The sequence below is a fragment of the Symsagittifera roscoffensis genome, chromosome 3 (assembly GCF_963678635.1).
Source record: "Symsagittifera roscoffensis chromosome 3, txSymRosc1.1, whole genome shotgun sequence".
In the NCBI taxonomy this organism is placed as follows: Eukaryota; Metazoa; Xenacoelomorpha; order Acoela; family Convolutidae; genus Symsagittifera; species Symsagittifera roscoffensis.
In genome coordinates this window covers 14,000,835-14,023,980 of record NC_087064.1, presented here as the reverse complement: position 1 = coordinate 14,023,980, position 23,146 = coordinate 14,000,835, and the positions used below count along the sequence as shown (strand labels likewise).

Here is a 23,146-nt window from a genome sequence, read left to right as displayed (position 1 = left end):
AGTCAGCTCAAGCCAATCAGATATTTTTAAATCAGGACAAATCGGGTAAAAGAAGCGAGATAACTCAGCCAGGACAGTTCAGACACACTTAGAACTGCTAGTTTTATTTGAAGACATTTTAAATTATGGATAACTGGTTACTGTTCAAGTAGCACAGAATGTTCCGACCATAGTCTTGAAAAAGACTAGGAAAACAAAAAAAAATTGTGAAAATTTGTTTATAATTTCTGAAAAATTTTAATTTTTTTTCGCAGATTTTTTTTTTCGATTTTTTTATTCCCAAAATGGCTCTAACAACTTCCAAAAATCACTATACTTGAGGAAAATTAAGTTTTTACAGCTTGAATTAAGCATAAATAAGCAGTTTTAAGCGTGCACGCTCGCCTTTTTAGCTCGAAATTAGGCCAAAAATCAAAAAATTCAAACCGGTTCTTCTCGACACTAAGCAAATTTTTTCAGTAGTTAGAGTCACAAGAATGATAAATCACTCGACCCCTTCCGATGATTATTTATGGTACCTGATTTTGTGTGGACAAAAAAAAAGAAAACAAAACTAAAACACACCAAAATTTAAAGTTCCTCCCCATTTTTCAAATGGTCGGAACAAAAATTACATTATCGGAAAACAATAGCTCAGGCGCACAAGACACTATGAGCCAAAAGAAAGCGCAGCAGAACAACCGTTCGCTTCCTACATGCCGCGTGAATTGAATTTTTCCATTAACTATGCCATTACATCGCAAGAGTTTTTCAAGAAAGAAGGAAGTTTTTGAAGCGTTAGTCGACTTTTTCAAGATGATCAAAAGAGACAAAAACTCAGACAAAAAAGTAGATTTTAATTTTCCGAATTCTTCTCAAACTCTTTTATCAACCTGTTTGGAAAAAGATTTGGTTCGCTGCAATTAATATTGACTTTTACAAAAATTTAAGTTTGTCAATCATAAATGGGTAAAATATTACCAAAGCGGGAACTTTTTGAAAATTTTGGTATCCAGAAAAAAGGAAGGTAAATTTTTGTTAATTATCTCTAAAGCTTCTCGATCTGTTGATAAATTGTAACTGGTATAGAAAACAATGCAAAAATTAGAGTTGAGAAGGCTGAAAAGTAATTCAGATTGCTCATACAGGGGCAAAGCTCTGATTATGCTGGCTGCTCTTCATTTTCTATGAAATCGTTTCTTTTTAACTTTAAAAAAGATTTTAAAAATGACCTTTTCTATAAATTTCACTGCAAATAATGATTGAGATCATCAAAAAGAGACAAAAGATAAAGTTTAGAAAAAGTATAATTTCAAACAATATATTGAAGAGGATCTGAAAAGTTTAAGATTTACCAAAATTCTGTTTTACAAATCGAAACACGGTAACAAAACAAAAGCACAGTGAGTGAATCTCCTGATTTCGAAGAGCAAAAACATAGGAAGATAAGCAAACGATCCAATTTTTCGCGGGCAAAAAATGGCAAAATCTAATGAAAAACAGATTAAAAACCTACAATTTGATAATATATATGAAGTAAAAAGACAGACTGCTCATGAAAAAAGTTTCCATGAAGAATGTTTTCAAATTGATGAACACTCCAAACAAGTTCAGTTGCTTGAAGGCTAGTTTGCTTAAAAATTGCTTAAACGCGCAGTATATTTAATTTCATATAGCAAATGCCTGCTGTTTTGTGAGATTTTACATGAAAGTGCAATTTTTGAGGAAATAATATTTCTATTATGTGTGGGTAAAATAAAAAAAATGGGAAAAAATTTGAAAACAAAGACACGAAAGAAATCTGCGGTTTGATAATTTGTGGAAAAAATGCTAATCAAACAATTTCATCAAAAAAAAATTTTTTTTCTTATAGTTTAAATTCCTATAACACAAATTGATTATAACTTAATCACAAACTCTGCATTGCTTGCATATGAACATAGTGAAAAAAAAATTAAATTATTCTTTTATTTTAAGTTTTATGTTATCAATTTTTTTCATAAGCATAGGTAATTGTAACAGTATCCCATACCGCAGATTATCTGCATATGATCATTGTTCAAACTGTGCATCAAACAAAAATCGAAGTCATGCGGTTTTTAACCGATTTATGAGATTTTTCCATTTCCGGAAAGAAAAACTACAGATTTTGATGATGTTTTAAAGGAATTAGCAATTGCTCATTTTTTATATCATTTTTTATTATGTGGTTCAAGAGGCAACACATTACTCGAAGTTCATTAATGAATTACTTTTTCACTCACAAACTATAATTGTTTCAACCGCTCTCCAGCAATGGTGAAGCGACTAGGGATTACGCTTGGTTTTCTTACGCGATTTAATATACCTCAATTATAAATTGTGAATGATCTAGGGTAGTTGCATATATAAGCTAGTTTAATTGCATTCAAAGTTCAAACATAGTTTAAATATCTTGTTTTGTGTTCAGAATCCCCTCTCGTCTCTAAAAAAGTGCCAAAAAGTTTTTTTTACTTTTTCAAAACAGTTTTGTCAGGTTCTCGCGTTTTTTTGTTATAACTTTTGACGGAAAAATGGGTGAAAACATAACTTTTTAAACCTTTTTTGTGTACTTGTGGAACGTTCCGTGCTCTTTGCAGAGTAACTTGTTTCCTTGTTTTTTTTTCTCAAAAGTATAAACCATATATAAAAAATCAATGACATCTTTTTTGAGTTTAGGTATATTCATACTTCTTTATTCCAATTTTTTCTTCAAACCTTGAGTCTTATAACTTTTTTTGCGGTTTCTAAGTCTGTGATTTTAATAAACAACTTTCTTTTTGAATTTTTTTAATCAGTGTTGAGTCGCGGTTATGATAGCTAGGTTTGCTTCAGTTATTTTATCCGTCCATCATTAAATCTTGTTTTTCACACTGTGTTTGTAAAGCTGCTGAAGTTATATGCTGGAAATTTTGAAAACTTAGCCTAGTGGTAAAGCGCTCACTTCGAATTCTATAGATCGTGTAATCAATCACCTGCCATGACAATGAAAGTGTGTGAGGACGACTAAAACTTGAACTCTAGCTGGACCTCTAGCATGTCTACCACAGCCTGACCTGACCTATTACGTCTGCAATAGTGGTACCACGTGAAAGTTCTAGATGCAAAAAACGGCCTTGATATTTAGTATAAATTTATGACATCCATTGTTGACTGACCAACCTCAAAAATTATCTAAACTAAATTTAAGGGGGGAGCCCGCAATTTTTGGTAATTTTTTAACGAGTGATTAATACGTCATATGTAAGATGTTTAACATGGCCAATGTTAAAGGATTAATTAAGACGCCGATACTTTATTTTCTAACTTACGTTCTAACTTCAACGAAAACCTTTATGAGCGAAAGAACATTAGCATAGCTTAACCAGATTATAATAACCGTTTTAGAGCAGAAGAGTCAAAAAGTAAATGGTAAGATCGCCCTAGCAGTAATGATTAAATCAGCATGCACAAGGCAAACAGTTGGGTTTAGCTCTAATGGTCGACTTCAATGCTCTACGTTAGTTGTCAATCTCTCATAATAATGGCCTGAATTGAACTCAATCATACCCAAGCGTTACGTTCAAAACAACCCTTGCAGCTGCTAGTCTGTATGCTAAACGTGCAGTATCTACATCAGTTAACTTTAGACTCGATTTGGTGTTGAGTTTGTTGGTGTGCTTGGTTTTGACGAACAGAGAAAGAATTAAGAATTTCACTGACAGAATGAAATACTGTGAGAAAAGAAAAGCTATATGGTTGCAGATAAGATTAGAACCCCCTTAAAGTAATCAAACCCAAACTTAGTCAAACAATTAAAGCACAAAACCTTCTGTTTTAGTCTTACTACTATTCTTCTCTGTATGGTTATCTCTATTGAACAACTATTATATTCTTTATTCGTAACTTTTGTTTCCTTTATATCGAATTTACTCCTTGATTAATCTTCTGCTTCATATCTTCTGCTCTTTGCCGCGATTAATTTTCTTCTTGTATCTTAAATCGACTTTAAGGCGTGAACCTCAAGAAAGAGCCGTAACATCTTAGCGTAACGACCATAATCTAAGGCCATAAATATAACCTAGTTTAAACTTTTCTAATTACTAATCAGTATCACCAGGCATAGACGCGATTGTCAGAAGAAATAATTGCCCTCAAATCTGATTTGAAACTGTTGTCACTTGTCGAACGTGACTTGAAAATATTCGACGAACAAGTTAACTATAATTCTATGGGATTCAAACCTTGTAAATCCCAAAACCGGAGTAAATACTTCATACTTTTGAGCAGCAGACCTAAATTAAAAGCGTAATTTTGGAAACACAAATAGTTCGGAATCTGAGCCTCAGCCTCATGTCAAAACCTAATCTCAATTGTATTGATTGTCAAAAATTATCAATAAATTGAGACTAATTGTGTTTAGATTCGTTTTAATTCTTATTTGACGAATCCGCTTGACCAGAACAGCAGGTCAACGATCTCAATTATCATAGGATACCCCCAGAGTACCGCAGAACCTTACATGTTCAGGCTGTTTATGTTATGTTTTCACCATTTTATATTACCGGATTCTAAATGACAAACCATTTCAATTCCCCCTTTTGATCTGTGCATAAGGCCCTGAAACCATGAGAACTGGGTTTGCGCCGGAAGTTTAATCCGGATACGGTTCACTGCTGGATTCCTGGCGCGAAAAGCAACACGTCTTTTAAAATACCCGCGAGAGAGAAGGACCAAATCTGCATTTGTACCGAGACAAGTATTAGTATAAGACCTAGACGTGTAATGAAGTCGAGCATAGATTAGATGAACATTGATAATATAATATCAAACGAATAAGGAGTGTTTCACACATTCACACTTCGATTCCTTTTGGACTCATTTCGGGAATCAGACGTCCTGTTTTGTAGAGTTCCGAGTTTTCAGAACAATTCCACAATCATTCTACAAGTTTAACTTGCACACTTCAGTTGATTGTCAGTCACTTTAAAACAATAAAATAGTCTTAAACAGAGCTTCACAGGAATTACAGTCGTATGTAATGGTCTAACAAGACGCTGAAACCGCAACTTAAACCGGAGGAGCAAGTGTATCTACAAAAGCGGATAGAAGCGAGTTCTCCTGTTTTCCAAACAATTCCCCCTAAATCTATTTTAAACTAAGAGTAAATGCCGAGTATACTTAGTTTAACTATGTCTATGCTTTAGATTTCAAATTTTTCCCCAAATTCTCCCGTTTTCCTCAAATTTTGCTTTCCTGTTCTTGTAATCTTCAACTGAATCATTTTGCAATCCCGACAAAACAGTTTGATTTATTAATATTTCAGACCCGAATACGCGTACTTATCAATTCAAATAAAACTTAATTATCTGCAGGTTTATTTTTAGTCAATTCCTTGCGGGTCCATAGAAACTAAATTCCCAGACTTTGGTACAACTTGTAGTTTTCTTCCATTACTGCATTCCGTAAGTTTCCCAAACTGTTTGTTTTCATTGCCCTTTCCCCGGCTCAGCTTTGTTTGCGACCAAAATAGACCCGAATCGCACCCAAAAGTTAACTTAAACCATGAAACCGGAAAGTTGTTGAAATCCATGATAAAACTGTAAATTTAGCTGCCTTAATTCCTTTCGATTATATATAGTATATTTTGCTTTCATCATTTGCAACCCAAAAAATTTACACAATTAAAAAGTGTGCTTTAAAAACAAACTCTCTGCCTAACTTCATAAAAGAGTTGCAGGAATTATATACCCATCCAAATACATCCGAACGCGAGTTATTGTAATGAACGGAACCGTCGATACTCTTTTGCACAATCACAACGACTTACTCCGATCATCTCATTTGACTGGAGATTTCAGCAACATGCTCAATGGTTCAAACCACTATCAGCACCATCATCGTAACAAGTATTCGTCCCCACCTATTACCAACTCATTCGGTCCCCTTGGTGTTGATGTCGGATTAGAAGAGCAGAATCGAGGAGGGGATAACGTAGGTTGGGGTGGGGGAGGATTGTGGTCCCATTTGACCCCAAATCAGTTGGGTGGGGGCAGAAATGGAGCTGGCGATAGGGGAGGGGCTAGAAAGGAGAATGTGTCCTTGAGTAGATTCACCTCGAGCTCTCCGTCCATCGATTTGATGCAACAATTGGTTAGAACTCAAATCACTCAACCTCATCCTTAATAATAACTTTGGAGTTTAAAAAACGAAAAATGTTTCTACTAAAATCGCAAACAATGAATAGTTAGAAACAAATAGAGAATTAGGTTAACTTTATAAAAATTTTATATCAAATGAAGCTTTAATTTCAGGTTTTTAGAACTACGCAATATAAAATTTTGCTATGATAAAAAAAATGTTTATTTTAGAGTGTGAAGCCTAGCACCGACATGTCTCTCAGTCCCATGATGATGATGAAGCAGTACCAGTCACACTGCAACAGTCCTCGAAACCCACTCTCAACTTCGCCTTTTTTGCCCCACCATAGAGAAAACAATAACACAAATAACAATAATCAGCAGATTCTACAAATGAAAAGCAACAATGAACATCATTCACCAAATGGGGTGGTGGAGGTTAACAACAACATTGTGATGGTCGGATCCAGGTCTGCAAACAATAAGAGTCCAATGACACAGTCCAGAAGCTTCCATGGTCAAGAATCATACCCATTTACGCCTCTCACGTCATCAAATGCTAATGGGATACCTTCCAATGTTCAGAACCGTTTAGGATCATCAGGCACTGCAGGAGCTGCACCATTGGCATCTTTGGTACCAGGGTTTACTCTGAGTCTCGCCGACAGCGGTGAATTGACTTTCAGTGGAAAAGAAAGTCAGAGTCGAGATGAAATCCAAGATTTCGATGTTGATGGTCTGGATACTTCTGGGATGGATAAAGAGGACTTATTGGATCTTTTGAAGGAGTTGTCGCTGGACGGGTTTGGTAGAAGGGGAAAGAAGAAACCACCTCCGAGTTACTTGTGCCATCTGTGCTTTACAAAAGGACACTACATCAAGGACTGTCCTCAAGTAAGTATTTTTCTTTAACTGATCATTCTCACTTGGTTTTTATGAATTTCATTTTGTAATGGATTGAAGAAACGAACTGAGACTAACAATGAATGGCAAACTACAGAACTAAAAAAAACAGAAATGTGAGTTACATTCCAATGAACAATCTTGATCTTCAATGAACAAGTTTAAAAATGAAATAATACTGCTAGAGATAACGGCTAAGTTTTATGAGAATGGGGTTATTAAATCGTTAAATAAGCTTAGTAAAATGAGTCTTTTCCTGTTTCAGGCGCGGCCCAAGGGCGAGGGTCTGACCCCCTACCAAGGAAAGAAGAGGTGTTTTGGGGAGTACAAGTGTCCCAAGTGCAAGAGGAAGTGGATGAGTGGGAACTCGTGGGCCAATATGAGTCAGGAGTGCATCAAGTGCCACATAAACGTCTACCCTCACAAACAAGTAAGGCTTTTTTCAAGTTGTTTCTGCAGAATTTAGCAAACTCATAAGCATAGGAAAACTTATTTTTTGTCGAGCTTTTTTGTTTAACCTCAGGTCAGTTAAAATGAGGAAAATTGCATGCCCTGCATGTCAAATTAATTTATTTTCAAAAAATTTAGGCACTGTCTAGTAAATATTCACCGTTCGGATAGATTATGTGCAGTTCAAAATCAGCGAAGAATTTTTTATTGTTCATTTTAATTGCTTGCTAGGAGAAACACTTTTTTTGAATAATTTAGCCAATACTTTAATTTTTTTTTGTTTCAGAGACCTCTTGAGACACCCGATGAACAGGCTTCCCAGGATTCCAATCAAACATCCCAGAACCCTTCGTCTCTTTCTCTCTCGGCACCGAACCAACCAAATGGACTCTCTTTGCCCCGAAACAATAGCATCCACCCATCTTCCAGCCCACAGGACAGGGAGGCAATGAAGCAACAGCGAATGAAACAACTGGAAGCGGAATTTCTTTACAGTCCGTTGAGATCGTTCCGCGAGACATCTTTGCAGACGCAAAGCTACTCGAGTCAGCCGAGTTCGCAGCGGCCGAAGGAGCGACAGAGTTACACTGAAGGTGTCATAAGTCAGCCTCACGACATGACTACCTTAGGGACCCCGACTCCTTTGGGAGTCCCGACGCCAAATAAAATATCTGCCGGATATTTCGGAGGAGTCGCAGTTGCCGACCAACGGACTCTTTCGACGTCAATGCGACCATCAGGACTAGGTGTAGGAATGGGAGTGGGCATGTGGAATCAAGGGAGCCAGAGCAACCGGTCTTCTCTGGGCGACTGTTCTGGAATGGGTGTCGGCGGAGTGGGAGGTGGAATGAGGGGACAATTGTTGATAGATTATTTGCCCGGAGCACATCTGGCGCAACTAAGAGCACATCCGAGTAATGTAAATTAAGAGAGATAAGGGAACATTATTCCTCGAAAATATTCAGAAAAATTGGCTCGCAATCGCAATGAAAAGACCTTCGAGACTATCGAGAGGTGAAGTCAATTCCACAGAATTGACTTTTGTTTATAATTTAAACTGAGCTTTTTAGTATGATAATGATATGTTTCAATGTTTTGTGTTGTGTTAACATAAAATTTTTTTGTATTTATTTAAAGAAAAAAATCCAAGAACAATTAAAACTCCAAACAACCTTGTAAGGATTTATTTCAACCACTGATGTTCATTTCTCTTTTTGACATGAGTTATATCTTACACGAATAAATTGTTTCTACATAAACACACACCCAGTTGATGCATGAATAAATGTATATACAGATTATAATCTGATCTAATGATTGTATCTTTTTGCGACACCCTGCTGACACCCTCCTCTCCTATACCACCCCCCCCCCCCCCCAATACCCTCACCCTCTCAATCAAGTTGCTTCTCTTCCTTCGGCTTAACAAGTTGCCTTACTTTAAATTGTGCTCAAAATTTTTAATCACTAGTTTTATACTTTGGTGCATTTTCTTATATATAATTATTCTTGCCTGCATATTTCGCCTTTTTATGAGAAAATCAAAGCTGAAGTTAAAATTCGATTATTTCGATACATACATTCGATTCCTAGTTGCTTAGTCTTTATTTATATGTTGTGTTCAACCAGAGAGATATAGATCATCACAATTTGTATAAATTTGAAGTTTTGTAGAATTTCATTTGCGTTTCGGCTGTTTCCATAATGAATATAGCAGAATTTGATTGAAAATAATTTAATCCAATAAGACCTAAATGCTAGAATGTAGTTTAAATTACATGTTATGACATGGTTTGATCAGATATAATTCGAGGCAATTTTGTACATTTTGTATTTCATGTGCTCGTAAATTGAAAAAAAAAAAAAAAAAAACTCAAAATCTCATTTTTCATCGAAGCTGAAGTTCGAGTCAAGTGAAACCAAACTCTCAGCCTCGCAGTGGTGAACTTTATTTATTTTTTAGCACTACCATTTTTTTTATAATGACAATCATAAAATTGGAAGTCTGCATAAATTACAAACAAGACTGCTCGTATCAGGGCAAAACCCTGAAGGTTCCGACAGCCATTTAGTTAGTTTTTGGTCTCTAATAGTTTTTGCTAAATTTCAAATTGGCAAAACTATGAGTTTTAGGCTGATATTGAATTTTCAAGTTTAAAAATTGAGTAGTGCATGGAATTATTAAGACCGATAAGTTAATTGCCTGTTCATTTTATAAAAATTTTGTAGAGCGGGATAAATCGCCACATGTAAAATACAAAATGAGCAGTTTAGAAAAAATTGTGACAGGATACCATAGTGGTGTGCACACCTGGTTGGGCTCATGCTGATCAAGGAACCGATCTTTTAAAGAAGCAAAGAGTTTTGTGAAATTGGTCTGAATAAAAAAAATCACACCCAGGGTATATATTCCTATTTTTCATCGAAAGTCGGAACAAAAAAACGCAGCTGAAAAAGGCTGAATGAGCAGCAAAAACCAAACATTTTCTCGTAATTTTAAGTATGGCAGATAGCTGCCGCATTTTGTTCTTCCTCAAATTCCTGTTATGAACACATCAGAGTTTTTCGTGTTGGTGACAGGAGGTTTTTTTGTTCGCTACTGGCCAGTCCGAGGTCCGCGACTCATGTTGCAACCGAACTGGGTCGCCGAAATAGACTTTCTGCGACTGAATTTCCATATTCCAGCAAGAAGCTTGAGTCGCACCAGCAACAGAACTGTTGTAGATTTTTTTTGCTTGTATACGCACAAAAGAAATTCAAATTGCAAAATAAACCAATTTATGTGTTTTTAATGCGCGCGCAGTTATCTAGAACAGCATATTTGCTGGTTATACACAGGACTGCCACGATAAAGCCTAAAAATGATCGAAAGTAAAATATAAGCATTTTTTTTGAGGCAACAAAAAGTTATCACTAAAAAAAGCTAGAAACAATCAAATCAAACATTCAGCCAGCGAATTATTCACCAGTTGACAATAAATCACAAAATATTGATTGCAAACACCGCTGAAGTTTACCTTGCAGCTAAAATGGAAACAAATTTTTGAAAAAAAAAAATTGAAAATTTTAGTGCCATTTGTACGACTCACCCGGGTCGAGGTGTTCACAAGTTTCGACTCTTAAAGTTGTGCACATTTCAGTGCTTGAAGAAAAAGAGTAGTCGAGACAAGGGTTTGGAATGAGCACAAATTCGAAACATATCCCGAGCATGGTCGAAATTTCTAGAGCTCAATAATTGCTGCCAATCGTTCTACAGTTGTGTAAACCCTTGAATGATTAATTTAGTTTGCCCCATTTTCAGTTTCAGAATGAGCTGCGGCAAAAGATGATTACAAAACGAAAAAACGTTTTTTTTTCTGCTGCTGAATCATTTCGTAGGTTGATGATTTTTTACTCAGAGGTGAAGCAGAGCTTCACAGTTTTGCAATACAACAGCAAGAAGGAATACAATGAAACGGAACTTAAAATGATGTGAAAAAAATATTACAATCACTGACTACAAAAACTAGTAAACGGCTGAGTGACTACGCTTGAATCCGGTCAGCGCCCATTTTTTCAAACTTAAACTATTTAGAACCAAAAATTGATCGGCCTATGGGTTGTCTGCTGATAGTTACCGGCTTTGTAGCCACGTTTTTTCAAACTTTTTTGCGTGGTATGATATTTTTATTGTTATTGAAATTGTTTATTTTTCAAGGAAAAAAGAACTAATTTCAGCCAAAACGTTTTCAGCTCTTGTTTTGTCGGTTTGGTGAACTTATAAAGATTTTTATATAATCAATATAAAGATTTTTAAAAATTTATTCATTTTTTTAAATAAATCCGGTTGGCTGGTGGTATAAAAACTAACAGTTGGAAGGTTTTAATCGCTCCAGATAGTTTTTTATAACAACAATTTTTTGGTATTTTTTTGTTTTCTGATCAAACAGTGCCTCACGTTTTATTGTGGCTTATTAAACGCTCGAAAATACTAAAAACTTGTTTAATGCTAGTGGTTGTCTGTTTTTCTGATATTGAATTTTTGGTTTTCCAAAAAATTGTTGATCTTTGTGACAACCATTTCCTTTAGTATTTTGATCAATTGACGTCTAACCACTTGTTGTGGCTTAGTAAACGCTCGAAAATACTAAAAGCTTGTTTACTGCTAGTGGTCGTCTGTTTCACTGATATTGAATTTTTGGTATTTCCGAAAAATTGTTGATTTTTTAATGACAACAAATTCATTTGGTGTTTTTGTTTTCGAATCAATTGGCATCTAACCACCTATTGTGGCTTAGTGGTCGCTCAAAAAAAACTAAAAGCTTGCTTAATGCTTGTTATTGTGTTTTTCTTCTGTTTTTCTGAGCTCGAAACTTTCGTATTTTTAGAAAAATTGTTGATTTTTATGACAATTTTCATTGGCGTGTTTTTTTTCTACTTGTAGTTGGTGGCTTAGTGGACGCATGGAAAGTATTCAAAGCTTTCTTACTGGTAGTGGTTGGTTGTGTTTTTCGTCTGTTTTTCTGTGATTTAATCTTTGCGTAAAAAATTACCAGTTCCCCCACTTTTTTTTTGCAAAATTCAATTCATAAAAGCCAATTGAAAATGACTTTTGATGATCTTAACTGCAAAACAACGAGCCACCGTTGACAAATGAACCTGTTTTTACAACGTTTCTTTCATGCAGATTGATGTATGAACCTTTTAAAAATAACTTTAGCTCTGTTTATTTTTTCGGATTTCAGGTACTCAAACACATGGGAAGTTCCAAGAATTGAACTGAGATAGCCAATTTTAAATTTTCGACCATATTTGAATTTAATATTTTTAGAACTATCCAAAGCGTTTTCTCGTTAACTAGACATAACAACTTCAATATTTAGGTTATTCAGATGATAGTTCAGTTGATAATGTCCTAAATTTACATCGAATAGCTGACCAGGTGTATCCACATCTGTATTTGTTACTGTCTTTGTTACTGTATTTGTTACTGACTTTGGAATATCAGTGATTGGTTTATGTTTTGAGTTGATTAAAATTTTGTGGGTTTTAAGCTGAGAATAACTATTTGTGGGAAAATGGCTGGAAGATGGCAACATTAACAGTTTAGAAAAAAAAACACTTTTAAAAACTTTTGTCTACCTTAGCTTTTTTTGGTTAAATTTTGAGCTGATTTAATGTGCCCAATGAAAAGGATCCGTTATTTTCATTGGAAAGTGAATTTTTTCAATTCGATAGAAAAAAAATAACTTTTTATAGAATAAAAAGTGATAATGAAACTTTTAAAAATATTCGTTGTCTTTATTTTCACCAGGTGCCAAAAGCGGTTCAAAGTCATTTTCAATGTTTTCTCTTCCAAATCTAAGCATCCGACTCAAAGCAAATTCGTTCATTCGTCTGTTTTTTGATGTACCTCTGTTGTCAGAAGTTCCGCGAGTCAGCTTGATGAAGTTGCCTAATGCATGTTTAGTAACCGGTTCCTGATTGTCGTCAGAAGATGATAGAATCACCGCTTCTTCTTCATTTTCCTCGTCTTCATTGGTTACTGTCAATATTTTGAGGATACTTTCCAATTTTATTTTAATTGTTAAGTCAAAAAAACAGTTGCCAATCGCATCCGTTCAAGTCTAATTAGAATCATTCAATATTATAAAAACTGAGCTGTTGAACAAATCTGTCGAATCCGAATTTGTTCAAGTATTCCTTTATCAATTTTTTAAAGCAAAATTTGAAAATTACAAAATTTAGTCATCATCCACAATGAGCAGTTTTCATTGAAAAAATTTTCAACCTGGGGTCAGTTTCTTGTTGCTTCACACTTTTGGCATATTTTTGATACTATTAAGTTTTTGAATAGTATTTTTACCAGGCGGAACAACTAAACTATTCAAAGGAAAGTATCCCTGAATTGCCTGGAAGATTGACATTTGACTCTGAAGAAGAGACCAAAAAGGAGGAGGAGGAGGTGGAGGAGGAGGTGGAGGAGGAGGAGGAGGGGGAGGAGGAGGGTCCGATGAATGACAACAAAGTGGGGAGAAAGAGAACTCCGAAGTGGGTGGAGAGTAGGAAGAGGGCTAAGAAGGACAGGAAGCAGGAGTGGAATGCGTAGACTGAACTGAGAGACAAGAACATCACACCAGTTAGAGAAGAGAGGGCCGCATTGGTCAGGGCCACGCCTGAAAACAAACGAACATAGCCAATAGACAGTTGGAAAGAGTCAATGAACGCAAAGAACAGAAAAAAACGGACATGTTTTTTTTAACAAAAAATCTCAACTTGTGAATATCAAAGAAGAAAACAATATGGCCCTGCAATTCAAGAACAATTTATGATTGCTACTTCATTGATAAAATTAGTCCAATTTGAGAAAACTGGACTAGTAGATACTTTTTTGTATTCCACTAGGAGACCTGAAAATTAAAATTGAAACTAGAAGTCGATCATCATTTTTGTGACTTTTACATATTTACTGTTTGATTGTGGAGTTTGCCTTCCTTTTAACGAAAGAAATGAACTGAAATTAAAAAGAAACCAAAATCAAAACAGCGAAAAATCAGATTTGAGTGTAAACAATCTTTAGTATTTTTTCCTGAAAAAAAAAATAAATAAAAAAATCATCACGACTGTCGTGATGATTTTTTCATTTTTTTTCGGGAAAAAATTTCAAAGGTTGTTTACACTCAAATCTGATTATTCGCGATTTTAATTTTGGTTTCTTTTCAATTTCAGTTCATTTCTTTGTGTTCATTTCATTTCAGGTGACCTATTTAAAAGTCTTCACTGCATTCATCGACTCTTAAACAAACTAAAAAGTACGGATTTTGTCCCTGCCCCCTTCCCCTCTTTTCATTGCGAAAGGGGAACTTTGCTATAAAGTTCGCAATTTGGACATGTTTGACTTTTGAATGAGTATTTTAAAGAAGGAAAAAAATTCACTGCAAACTATATGGGGTGGGAAAAATGACAAGATCTGAAAAAAATAACGTTAGATGAAACATCCAAGATTCACAAAGCCCAAAACTCATATAATAATTATTACCTAATATTAGTGGTCAAAAATATTTCGTGAATGATGTCATGAAATACTTGAGTAATCACATGTGTATTCAAATTTATTAGTTTCCGATAACTAGATACCTGCTCTCGCAAGTTTAAAAATGAGACTGAATATTTTCTTGTATTTTCTGCTCTGGCTGATTTTGATTACCCGCGTTTTAATCTGTAAAGCAGGATTTGATGCAAAAAGATATCAAAATATGCATCTTTTTTTTTAGCAGCCTATCGTGTTTACAGGGATCTCTTTGACTACAACCCCCCTTTTTCAAAAGAAGGATTCGTTACTAGGTATAAAATTCTCATGCTTAATCGTAGATTTATTTCTTTTTAAGGGGGGGGGGGGGGGGAGTATTCGTCATAATGTACCCGAGGGAGGAGATAGTTTAAGAGATCCGCCTACAGTCCATAGTTTTATTTTATATCTTACCCATGGCCTGTAGTGCCTTCTGGCTCCGCTCAAGAGGTGTCCCCTCCTCCACTGAGAAAGAGTAGCCCGAGTGACTCATGTAGTCTATGCACAGTCCGATTGAGATGAGTATCTGTGTATATGAGAGCATGTTATATTGTAGTCCCAGCCCACTCATGAGTCCCAATGTACAGAGCACTGCTAGTGAAGTGGTGCTCACAACCGCCACCCAAACACTCATCTGAAAAACAAAACAGAAAATTAAAAAATGTGGGTTTCCGAATTTCAGATAGTTAAACTATTTTTTGCGTAAATGCGACAAATCGCAACAAAATACAGCTCGCGATGTATTACACAGCTCGCATCAAAACACAAATCGCAATATACTCACCGTCGCAGTCACGCCAACACGTTGCGAGCTTACTGCCATTAGAGGGAAGTGCTTGATAAAAAATTTAGAGCCGGTTATTGCCGCGTGCCCGGGTCGAACTTGTGGTTTTATGAACAGACGTTGGCGACCAAATTTTGGTGTTTACAGATTGAAATTGATATTTTCAGACCACCGCGACCAAAATTTGGTAATTCAAGACTTTGCAGACCGAGGCAATGTGTCCGCGACCGGCGCGACTGCAGGAAATTTAAGGGTGATTGTGGAAAAACGACTGGAGAAAAACGCTTTGGCTGAAAATTTGAAGCAAATACAACAATCGACTGAGGAATTTATTCGACCGAAAAGACGTGAACAGAAAAAAATGACCAATAAACACAGTTCGACTGTGTTTCGCCGAGGAACAAATTCAATTGTGTTCGAAAGGGAAAAATTGTTGACTGATTTTGATAGAGAACATTTTTTTGGCTAGATCAGACTTCCTGTGTAATGTGCACTTTTAACCTCTAGCGCTGTTTATGCTTTAGTTTTGGAAATAAATAGTACCTGCCAAAAGCGCATCCGCTTTTGGACATCTGATTTATAGTCAGTGTTTGTTTTATGTTAACCAATTTCAATTCAACTTCTTAACTGAGTTTATCTTTTAACTAGCTTAGATACCCCTCAACTTATTGTCTTTTAATCTGATTTAATTAATTAATTTAAAAGTCTACTAGCAATTTAGAAGAGAACCCGTAGTTCTACCCAGTCTTAAACTAGTCTAAGTTTAAGTAACTCTTTTCTGGAATTCGTTTATAGGAATCGCACCCGGATTATTCTCATTTTTAACCCTTCCATTACACCAACAGAAAAAGCCTGGAGAGCTTAGAGAAAAACCATATCCTCTGTGTATGACTGGTCATGCAAATAAAAAGTCACGGTCCGTGACAAGTTTCGGGATTACTTTCAAGAGGTACCATCAACTTGAGAATCATTCTTCAATAATACATAGTAATAAACCGAACTGTTAGCAGCATATGACCGCTAACTAGATATCTCGAATGATAAAATATTTGCTTAAACTTTTTTTTGTTTCAAGAATAATAGTTTTGCAACGCTTACTTCAGGAATGATGAAGAACACAAGTAGACTGCACATAGCCATAGCCCCAGCCACAGTTCTCCACGTGGACTCTTTAACAGCAAACATAGACTCCCATCCTTTCAAGACAGATCCCACAACCTTCACTGTCAACCCGCTCGTGTTCAAGTGGATCTGTTGCACTTGCTCCAGAAGGCCGAGTCTTCTTTTGGCTTCCTCTGGATGTCTGATTCCATCCAGGAACTTAGACGGCACGAAGAACCTATGAAGACCTTTTTAGGGCTGGTGGGTTTTGGCAAACGGCAATCTATTGCGATTCAGTTTTAGTTTCTTTTTCTTAATGACTTCAAGTAAACAAAACTTCCTTATTTAATGGTTTTTTTATTGACTCACCTAAACAATCTAAAGAGCTGAAACTGAAAACACTGATTAATTGATAATAGCTGCTGACTTATCAAAACTTACCACTGTTTTTGCCGAGTACTGACATCGAGTAAAATAAAAAAATTTTAGAACTAATTCTTTTACCAGGTTTTTTTTCTTCTTTTTAGCTGATCTGTAAATTATTAGCAGTGGCAAGCCAATTTGATGAGGACAAAGTCAGCTTTTTGAACAAACACATAATATAGATTTCGTGGGTTAACCTTGAAAAATGCAATACCTAGATGTTATGATTCCAATTGCCTTCGAGTCATTGTTCCTCCTCTCAATGACGATATCCCTCTCGAAGTTGGGATATTTTTTGAGGAACTTCGGCAGCAAGACAGTGAAAAACTTCTCTTTTGAACTACTTTCATTGTGCTCCTCGTAAAACTGATGTGTCCAACTATATTGCACATTGTATACTGATTCATCCATGAAATCCAAATTGAGCAAATCTGTTCTCAATTTTTCAATCTGTTTAGGGATCCAATTTTTTTTAAGTTCCCCAACAAAAAAATTGTGCAACGACAAAGAATTGAAACTTTAAACAAATTATTTACGTTAGGTATTCCTTTGGCGAGTCCATCTATCACAGAGACGGGAATTTAGGAGCAGACCTGGAAAAATTTTCTGGATATAAAAACAAAACGTTTCCTCAATCTTATTCTTTAAGGGGAACCTAAAGTTAAATTAATTCCCTTTTCCACGTCACGTTTATCCCAGTAAGCAATCGGACTCTCAATTACAACTGCGAGCGAGGTAGGAAATCGGCTAACTGATACATCGAGTGAGAGGAACGATTTGAGTTGGGAATGCTCTAGAAGGAACGCGTCTGGAGGTGCTCCTGTTGTCATGTGGTACAAATGATAAGAAGAAAACGTTACAAGAGCAGCTGTAAACAGAAGGATGGAGCATCTGAGCCAGAGACTGGAGACAAGTTTGCCAAACATCTAAAATATATCATCAAAATGCAAAGTAAATATACCAGAATTTTGTTTAGAAAACTTATTGGTCAAATAAGCTACGATGAGATCTTAGTTAAGAGTCAATCGGTTAAATGAAAATGCTGTAAATCAATACTGGAGGACTTATTACATCTGGCAAAATGGTTGATTTGAAATCCTGGGAACTGATTTGAGTTCCTGAGGTTTTTCTTCTAATTCTGACTTAAGAAAAAGCTGCGTTGCTAGTCGGCTCAAATGCTACACGTTTCTTGGTTTTTAACTCTTTGTACCAAGCCTCGTTGTACCAAGTTAACATCATTCCTTCTAAAAACGTTTAAAGAGGAGTACGTTAACTTGATTATTATTTGCAAAATTTGATTGAGCCAATCAGCCACATTGAAAAACAGCTTTATTCAAACTTAGATACTGGGAGGGAGTATCTTAACTAGTTCGAGGGGTTGGATCTTAACTTGATCCCATATTTCTTTTTTTTTAACTTTTTTTTAAATTAAATGACCGATTAGGTCAAGAGTACCTTGGACAGGTCTCTCTCGAGAGTGTTGTCTTTGGTGTTGGCGAGATCAAAGCGGGGATAGCAGGGAAGCATCACTTGCTCCTCCCCTTCCGTCACTGTCTCCCAGCAACACACACAATGTCTACCATCGTCCACTCTTCTGAAGGTAGAGTTTTAAAAAAATCAAAAATCGAGCCTATAAACACTTATTAATACACTTCTTAAATCTGCCAGCAGAAATATTTGATGTGTTGATATTAGACGATGCAAAATAGATTTGATTTTAAATATTATTTGGATTGTGCTATTTCTTAACATTTTAAATAAGTTTTTTAAGCTTTTTAAAACTAAATCAACAACTAGGCTTTGTTAAATCAGATCATATTTCCCTAAGCCGACGTGAAGCCTCTCTTGTAATACTTTTCATAAATAGCCAATAAATTTTCAAAAAGAAACATTTGTAAAAAGGAAATGATTTTTTTTGTACAATGGAACAGAGTTCTACCTACTTGTTATGCAACACGAGACATGCTGTCAAGAAGGTGCACTCCAGAATGAACAGATACAGTAGACACAATGTGAGATACTGACATGCGTAATTGACAGCCGGGAACTGGGAGCAGGATCCGATCAGAAAAGCAAGAATGCTTGTCAAATCCGACATGAAAATTGAAGTGAAGGTCTTCCCGATGGTCCTAAAATCAAGAAAATCACAGATTTCTTTGCTGTAAGAAATACATAAATCATCGTAAAAAACCTATAATTTTTTGCTGTTTTCTGCCAGATTCTGCTCACTACGCTTTCAGAAACCTCGTATATAATGGAATTCGAATTTCTGTCAATGCTGATGAGAATTCGCCCTATTTAGATTTCTTAGTTGAAACTATGGATAGAATAAACAGTCTGAACTTTTGGTCGACTTGTCTCAAAACAGTTCCGCTGTTTCGACTTCTTCTAAAACCAGTTCGTCTGGTGAACTCTATCAACTGTAAACTTTTTCTGCAATAAAACCCAACAAAACGTTCCTTACCACGTTTTTCAATATCGACAAAGCAAAGTACACAACTTGACGCTGCTTAAGAGTGCTACCTAGAGGTTCTCTCCACAGGGTCCAGAAGAATCGACCGTCCAGTTGATCTATCAACATCGGCAACCGAGTCCTCGGTGGACCAAGCGCGGATGAGGATGAGTCCGGAGTCTATGCCCACTCCCAGTATGATGAAGGGAGTCAGGGATACCAGGGCGATGAAGGGGATCCCCAGGTGCATTCCAGTCACCAGTCCATTGCCTGGAGTATTAAAAAAGTCCATAATAAACCGAATAATTTTTGGAAAATTCAAATTACTCATCAGTTATTTTTTGGAATCATTTTCTGTTGACGAGAGATACGATTTTTTCTCAGGTTTGATTTTCCATTGAAGAGATCCGGAATTTCTAAATTAGTTTGAATTATTCGTTCACAAATAAGGACGACTGATGCAAAATCTATGCTGAACAATTCGTGTGAACTCCATTAGCATTTCATTAGAAGTCGGATAGAAAGCCAAACGATTTGAGTGGGGTTCACTTACCTATGGCCATGAAAGTGGCGAGGATGACAGCTATGGCCAGAGTGGCTCTCGAGTGGATCCAGCTGTGTTTCCAGTTGAGGGCTACACAAAGTCCAACTATGGACACTACTGTCATGATGAACAGAGGCAATTGGGCTTTGACACTTTCATCCACCTGTGTAAAAGAAAGACCCCAAACATTAAATTACTCATGATTTCACGTCGCAATTCTGATTTCTTTTTAGTATAAAATTTATTTGAGTTAATTAGAGATCAGTTTTTTCTTCAGTTTAAAATGAAATATTAATTACTGCATAGATGTTATTCATAAATGAAATATTTGATGCTACCAAACCTGTTTGAAAAATGCGACTCTGCTGAAGATATGCACCTCGCAGCACTCCAAACCAAATCCACCAAAGACTTTGGGACTTCGAAGAATGTTCTCGTAGGTCTTCAAGTCCCAATAGTATCCCACTTCACTAAAATCATGAAAAGTGATGTTGTTTTTTCGTTTTTTACGAGCCGAATAGCAACAGCTGTATTCATTTGTCAGTGGCAAGAAAGTAAAAACTATTTACTCAGGGTAGTAATGCCAGGCAAGCAGAATATTCCGAGCACTCTTAACTGCCACTCCGATTCTCGTCACATTTGAAACATCCGAACCCTTCTGATTGGTTGCTACCCCTTCAAAGTCTTTCTTTTCATTTCCAGCTACATCCAGCCATACAGTTTCCAGGAGTGGATTGGTTAATCGTGTGTTGCTTGAAAACTGTCTAACCTCTGCTTCATAATCGGAAACCACTGATTTGTTTCGTCCACCGTAACAAACCCAGGGTTCCCAACATGATCCACTCTTTTTTCCACAAGTGTATCTATGGCCACAAGATTACTCTATGATTGTTATATGAGTGCAACATCAACTATGAACTGGACCAAGAACTTTTTAATTCAGACGTTTGTTCTTTTTCTTCACTGCCGTAATTTCAATCAAGAGTGTGTACGGGGAGAAAGGGCGAATCAACCTGAAAAACATTAAATAATTTCGAATATTTTGTGGATTTCGTGCCTGAAACGTCTCTCACTTTAGACCCAAAAGTCGGAATTCAACAATTTGTCCAAGTAGTAAAGGAGAAATCAACAACATTGATTGATAGTAAATGTTGATTCTGTGCTACTTGCAAAGCAACCGGGGCTACTTTTGTTAAAACATGGAATATTTTTTACCTGTCCCATAGAGATATTCTGAGTGGCGCAAAAGACAGTTGCTCCCTCACCCCCTCCCTCACTTCTTCACACAAAGTGCGCATGTCTTTCCAGAACACATCGTCCAGTTGGATCACAGGGGGGTCATTTTCAAATTCTGAGGTAGAGTGGGGGGACTTGGATGATTCAGAGGAGGTTCCTGCGTCTTTTGGTGAGAGAAAAACAAGCAGTTCTCCGCTCTAAAACAAACAACGACATGCAGTTTCTCCCTTCGTCCATCTTGCGATTCAATTTCATACTTTATGCAACCCCCCCCCCCAAAAAAAAAAAATTGATCAAAATGACATTTGCCTTCGAACTGCTCGCCCAATTATTTTTTGGTATTACAGCGTTTTTCCGAAAAGACAAAAAAACTTGAACAGAAAAGTTGGTCGAAAAAAATCTTGAAGTTCGCTTGTTAATTAACAAGCATGCCCATTGAAAACACCGTTTAAAAATTTGAACTAAGCAAAACATCGTCTTTGGGAAAGTTCAAAAAAATCTAAAAAGAAACAAAAATCTAAAGAGATAAATTCTGGAGAAAATACAATAATTAACGGTGTATTTTTAACACATTTTAGTGTCTATTGCGTAGCGGATTTATGGGTTGGTGCGAGAGGATGGGGGCGACACCCTTTCTTCTCATCAGGGATTCGATCCCCTGCCCACGCAAAAGGTCACGTTTTGGTACTATTTTAAGGTATCAATTTTCGCGGAACCGACCCTGAAACTTTTCGGGGAGGGGCGCCAAAAAAACGCAATTTCTGGTTAACTTCTACCAAAAAGTGCCTAAAACCGCATTTTTTGGCCCGTTTTTTCCAAAATGTGCCTGTGGTGCAGAAACGTTGGTCAAATTAGGGTCTTTATAGTGACTTTTTTAAAATATATTTGTTCTTGAATACAGTCGCCTTTTTCATGCTCTGTTCAAGTTTGAGTTTCAGCGTTTTACTTTCAATGTGCTAATACTTCGTGTTCACGTTTTAGTTTCTTGTTTCATATTAACAGTATGAGTATAAAATAAAAAAAAAAACGCTAGTTTCTTGTTTCATATTAACAGTATGAGTATAAAATAAAATAAAAATGCTTGTATTTTGGGGCTAAGCCTTGAATGTTACGACTACAAGTAAAGTTCAATTCAAAAGTTTTTTTTTGCTTAAAAATTGACAAAATAATCGAGAAAAAACAGAAAAAAGTTTTTTTTCTTCAATTTACTCCAAAATAATAAAAAAATATAGCTGAGTAAGCTTAGATTTTCCAGTTATTTTGCGCTTCACGATTGGCATCCAACACTATTAAACCTCAGAGCACGCATGAGCTTAACAGAAAGTTGTTGAAAAACTAGACCCAAATTGCGCCAAAAATGCCAATTACTCCAGTTCAAAGGCAAATCGAGGCCTATAACTCTTCGTGAAATTTAAAGAATTGGGGTTATTTAAAAAGAGTTTCAATCGAATGTTTCGTGGAATTACTTTGATATAGCTCAATTACGGTCAAATCGGTTTTACTTACTCAATCTGAGGTGTGAAATGAACAACTAATTGAAAAACTAGCTTATCTTTGCGTATGCATTTGGTTATAATGCTTGTCAACGTTACTGAAAACTAATTTTTTAAAAATGTTGGTTCTAGTTATCAATCGCTGTTTAACTTTATTAGTCATATATGATCATATTAATCATATCTGGATCCGTACATATGATCATGCCCATCAACTGACAATCAAGCCCAATAAACTCTGTTTTACTTAATCAAATTAGAATGATGGAAACTTGCTTATTTCTGCGTAAGCAATTAGTTGAAAGCTTGTGAACATTTTTGAAAAGGAAAATTTTCTGTATAATGTTGGTTATAAATATCAATATCTGATTAAGTTTTTGACTCAACATTCTGAACTTTATATGTGATCATGGAGTTAACTTCAAATCAACAATCCATCGATAACATGAAAGGAGGAACCAACCAAATCAGCGGCCATAAAAACTTTTGCTGAGTTAGACACAATATGCGAAAAAAACTCTTATAAATATTGCGGATATTAACGACTTTTTTTGGATCTTGAGTCTCGGGTGAGGGAACAGGAACTGTACATCGCC

The 23,146-nt window shown here is 36.0% G+C and overlaps 3 protein-coding genes across 3 annotated transcripts in view; 1 reads left to right on the top strand and 2 right to left on the bottom strand.

Annotated features, from left to right (window-relative positions):
- The first annotated feature begins 3,831 nt into the window (after window positions 1–3,831).
- Window positions 3,832–9,302, top strand: LOC134842137 (uncharacterized). Its single transcript, XM_063858340.1, has 4 exons — window positions 3,832–6,129; window positions 6,348–7,010; window positions 7,285–7,449; window positions 7,756–9,302. The coding sequence occupies exons 1-4, from the start codon at window positions 5,761–5,763 to the stop codon at window positions 8,395–8,397; spliced, it is 1,839 nt and encodes a 612-aa protein (XP_063714410.1). The 5' UTR covers window positions 3,832–5,760; the 3' UTR covers window positions 8,398–9,302.
- A 4,029-nt stretch (window positions 9,303–13,331) lies between these two features.
- LOC134841581 (patched domain-containing protein 3-like) lies at window positions 13,332–17,300 on the bottom strand. The gene is made up of 4 exons (XM_063857612.1): window positions 17,040–17,300; window positions 16,400–16,640; window positions 14,932–15,151; window positions 13,332–13,624 (listed from the first exon to the last, which is right to left on the bottom strand). The coding sequence occupies exons 1-4, from the start codon at window positions 17,234–17,236 to the stop codon at window positions 13,332–13,334; spliced, it is 951 nt and encodes a 316-aa protein (XP_063713682.1). The 5' UTR covers window positions 17,237–17,300.
- Window positions 17,301–17,469: 169 nt separating this feature from the next.
- The window catches only part of LOC134841580 (patched domain-containing protein 3-like), a 28,766-nt gene continuing 23,089 nt past the window's right edge, over window positions 17,470–23,146 (bottom strand). The window contains exons 2-9 of the mRNA XM_063857611.1: window positions 21,037–21,254; window positions 20,391–20,684; window positions 20,165–20,291; window positions 19,831–19,984; window positions 19,349–19,547; window positions 18,769–18,954; window positions 18,281–18,419; window positions 17,470–17,751 (exon numbers count right to left, since the gene is read on the bottom strand). Coding sequence (XP_063713681.1) covers window positions 17,470–17,751; window positions 18,281–18,419; window positions 18,769–18,954; window positions 19,349–19,547; window positions 19,831–19,984; window positions 20,165–20,291; window positions 20,391–20,684; window positions 21,037–21,254 — 1,599 coding nt within the window. The remainder of the gene's footprint in view (window positions 17,752–18,280; window positions 18,420–18,768; window positions 18,955–19,348; window positions 19,548–19,830; window positions 19,985–20,164; window positions 20,292–20,390; window positions 20,685–21,036; window positions 21,255–23,146) is intronic.